Here is a 3,994-nt window from a genome sequence, read left to right as displayed (position 1 = left end):
GTGCTCTTGCAGAGGGATACCGCATCACAGATGCAGGACTTGGCATTTGCCCTCGCTAAGTGTCCTGAGATTCCCATCAGCCCATTTTTGCAGCTTGCAAAGGTCCCTCTGAATGGTTGCCCTGCCTGCCATTAAGTTACTCATGATCCAGGAATGAGGTGGCTGAGGATGCAACTGTGTCACTTTGTCAGTGTTGGGAAGAAAGGGCTAAAAGCAGGAGACTGGCAAGGAGGACTGCAAATGACTCAAGTGACCTTGCAGATGGGAATAACTCTTGATGAGCCTGTGTGAATACCAGCCCAGTGATCTTCTAACATGGGTTGAGTTTAATGGTGCCTGCATCTCCACTTGTGTACCTCTGCCTGGGTGTTGCTTCAGGGATCCCCTGGTTAGCAAGGTAATGGAAATAAATTTACTCTTTGAATTCTAGCTGTGAGTCTGTGGTTACCCCAGCTGTCTGCCTCTATCAGTTCACACAGTCAGGTTGCTGGTTTAGACTCCCAAATATTATCTGGGTAGGGCAGGATATTCCCAACCTATGGTATGTACACAACTAGTGGTATAAAGGCAAGTTTTGAAAAGGCAACAGCACCACAGCAGTGTAAATCCTGGCACGAAGCTAACACGTGCTGGTGCTGTACTCAGGGAAGAAAAACAGTTTGGGAAGTCTTGACCTATCAATTCTTACAAGACAGTACACGTAAAGCCACATCAGACATTTAAACATCACCTATTTACACTCTAATGTGACTGTGCAGAGATTACCAAAAAGCATCCTAGAAACAAGATATGCTTCCTTGACCATTTTTTGCTTGCAATGGCAATTAACAGATGTGGACCTTTTTGTCACAATCATTTAACCCAAGGAAAGATTAGCTTCTTCAGATTCAGTGCAGTAGTTTAAAAGTCAACCACCTATAACCATTTTCCTCCTCACTGGTAGCCAAAGTCCTTCCCAGATGAGTTGGGTTAGCATGATGCCAAGCGAGGTCTTTGTCAGTCTTGATGCAAGTTATCTTGAAGCACAGCCAGGCAAGCCTCACCAGCCTCCGCTATGCTGCAGAGGCAAGAGTTCTAATAAACAGCTGGGAATGGTAGCATCCAAACTTTCATTTGACTTGCATAAAGGGAGATTGGGAAAAGGGAAGGAAAGGGTCTAACAGTTAACTTGTTTCAAATCAAATTTCTTCAGCTAGGGAGGCAAATTCCTGAAAAAAAATTACATGTAGATTTATGGGCACATGAGCACTGCTAAGGCTATGGACTCACTTCTAGTCTTAAGGAAATCCAACAATCCAAAGACCACTGTAAATGTCTTCTTGTGATGACAAAGTTCAGTTACTGCCGCTTGACATCATTTGGTAACAACCCTCATGGGAAAGTCTTCACTGGATACATAGTGGAGTTGGGGAAAGCATGAACGGGTGGAATCCAGAAATGAGACTCCTTTTGTGGGACTTGGCTACTCAGTCTCTGCAATGACTTTCTGCAATCTGAAAGTCTCCTCTGGGCTCTGGAACCTGGCAGCACAGAGGCCTTGAAGCTGCTGTTTAGCAAGATCAAAGACTTCCAGAATCTTTTTACTAACCCACACTCTCATGGGTGGCACTTGTTCCTTTTTTCTGGCATTTTTCACTTCTTTTAAGTTTGATAAAAAGGCAAGAAAGAGGGGAATTGAATCAGCATTCAACAGGAGTCTAGAACAGCTAGGAAGGACTTCAGACAGTCAAGTTAAAAGGTCAAGCTGTTGAATGTAGCTCTGTAGCTTGCCAAATATAAAAAGGCATCAGTAATAACTTACTTAATCTGTCATTCTAAAATGATCAGTGAAAAAGAATTATCTTAAAACCTAGTGATTTTAAAAGAATGCTAAAATTAGAGCTAGCAGGGAATTTTTGGATGGAAAGCTTTTCATAGCACAATACTGCTGTGGATTTGTTGAAAACTGGACACTAAAAATGGGTATATTCTCTTAATACTTCAGATGTGTAAATGAAGTGCCAGTAAATGAAGAAGACAATACAGGACATATATACTCCTGTACCCACATTTCTGAAGTCACATTTCCATAACTCATTGTTTATTTGGAGAAACTCAAGCCAATCTAGAGGGTTTCACTGATTAAAATTTTCTTGAATGTTTAAGTGGTACCACAATATAGACAAAAAGGAGTCCAGAAAGTCAGTAGTGTGGTGCTATAACATCATTAGTTGGTCCAGACACAAAGATTTGGATTTCTATCTTACATGCTAAACAAATACACAGATGGCAAATATATATCACCGTCTTCTCTTTCTTGGGGATGAAACAAGGAGCTTTTTTTCCTACAGTCTTTTTATACATAAAATATTGATTCAAATTTATTTGGTAAATCTTCATTCCTTCTGACAGCTTTCAGTCAAATAAGAGCCAATGTTAGGCCATGGAGAATCTACTCACACATTTGCCTCCTGTCTTGCCTCCCTTGCACAAATAGATCCAAATTTGTCTAATTATCCTGCACTCCTCTTTATTGAACATGGTTGTTCTTTTGTAATGTCCCTTCTTTTTGCAAAATCAGATTTGTTTGGTTTTTTTCTTCAGGTTGCTGCAACTTGAACTGATCCTAACTCCCTAGATTTCTTTCTTTTTACTATAGCGATAGGGAAATCTGTCACTATCCTTACAATACAGTCCAGAGATTTGGGAAGAACTAAAAAAATATATATAACCTTGAAAATCATGTGAGTTTTTTTGAAATGTGAACGAACAGAATTTAGAAACTGCTAGTCTGGGCCTTCTGCAATTCAGCTGAGCATGTCTAAATTGTTTATACATATTTCACATTTCTGAGGCTTTCTTCCCTACTATACAAACCAGATCAACTGTATGAACCAGGTCATTCTCCAGAGTCTGGAGAGTATAAGACAGTAGATTCAGAGATGTGCCAACAAATGGTATGTGCATGTACCAACTATTTCCGTGTGGGTTCTGAGAAAGGACACTTTTGTAAGAAACTATTCTTTACTGTTAATCAAACCAGAATGTTTCATTCCTTAAAGGAATGAACTCAGCCTGTTCCAAGTAGCAAACTCCTGTTACTCTGCAGTGGGTACTTATGATTCTTAGAAATCTGAAGGACTGAATCAACAGAAAACAATACCTGCTGGGGTAATTTTTTCTCCACAATTTTTCCCATCTCCTTGTTTCTGCATGTAGTATTGTGACTGCTGAACAGATGTGACCCATAAGTGTGCTACTAACAATGTTGGATTTGGCTTTGACAGTGGTTTTACGCAGAGAGTGTTTGCAGAGGCAAGCCGTGCTCTTACTGACAGCACGCATCGCCTGGAAGTACTTGGCTCGCTGACAGACCAGCTTTTGTGGATTTTTCTGTAGAGATTTGGGATGTTATCATCCCTCGGTTATCTACACTCGTGGTTGCAAGTGGAGTGACCATGCGCTCCAGACGCAGCCTCCCTAGTTGACAAGGCAGCATCTCAGATTGAACATGTCACCGCTCGCTGAATATGTCACAACTACCTGAAAGAAGGTTGGAATGAGCTGGGGGCCAGTCTCTTCTAGCGTGCCTATAGTGAGAGGACAGGAAGAAATGGCCTTAAGCTGAGAGGGGGTAGATTCAGATTAGGTACCAGAAAAATTTTTTTTCACTGTTAGGGAATCAGGCATTGGAATAACTTGCTCAGGGAAGTGGTGGAGTCGTCATCCCTGGAGGTGTCTAAGAGGCGTCTGGATCTGGCGCTGGGTGACACGGTTTAGCGGTTTAGGGGTTACAGTGGTGGTACTGGGTGAAGGGTTGGACTGGGCGATCTTCAAGGTCTGTTCGAAAAGCGATGATTCCGTGCCGCCAGGACAGCATTCTGCCCAACACAAATACGGTGTTAGGCTGCAAACTGGGGGCGCAGGGGTGCAGCTACACCTGCGCCAGCATCACCCGCCAGACCTCTGCGAGGGCAGGCAGGGGCAGCGAGCCCTCGCTCCCGGCTCGCACCCC

General features: G+C 42.7%; 1 protein-coding gene across 2 annotated transcripts in view; it reads left to right on the top strand.

The window, feature by feature from the left end:
- The first annotated feature begins 277 nt into the window (after window positions 1-277).
- FBXL2 (F-box and leucine rich repeat protein 2) overlaps window positions 278-3,994 on the top strand; it is a 57,032-nt gene continuing 53,315 nt past the window's right edge. For both annotated transcript variants that reach the window (XM_027655844.1, XM_027655843.1), the window contains exon 1: window positions 278-397. In XM_027655844.1, the coding sequence (XP_027511645.1) occupies window positions 278-397 (120 nt within the window). The remainder of the gene's footprint in view (window positions 398-3,994) is intronic.

The sequence above is a fragment of the Corapipo altera genome, unplaced genomic scaffold (assembly GCF_003945725.1).
Source record: "Corapipo altera isolate COAL_440 unplaced genomic scaffold, ASM394572v1 59, whole genome shotgun sequence".
Lineage (NCBI taxonomy): Eukaryota > Metazoa > Chordata > Aves > Passeriformes > Pipridae > Corapipo > Corapipo altera.
Note: the sequence above shows the minus strand (reverse complement) of the source record. Positions and strands in the feature narration are given on the sequence as shown.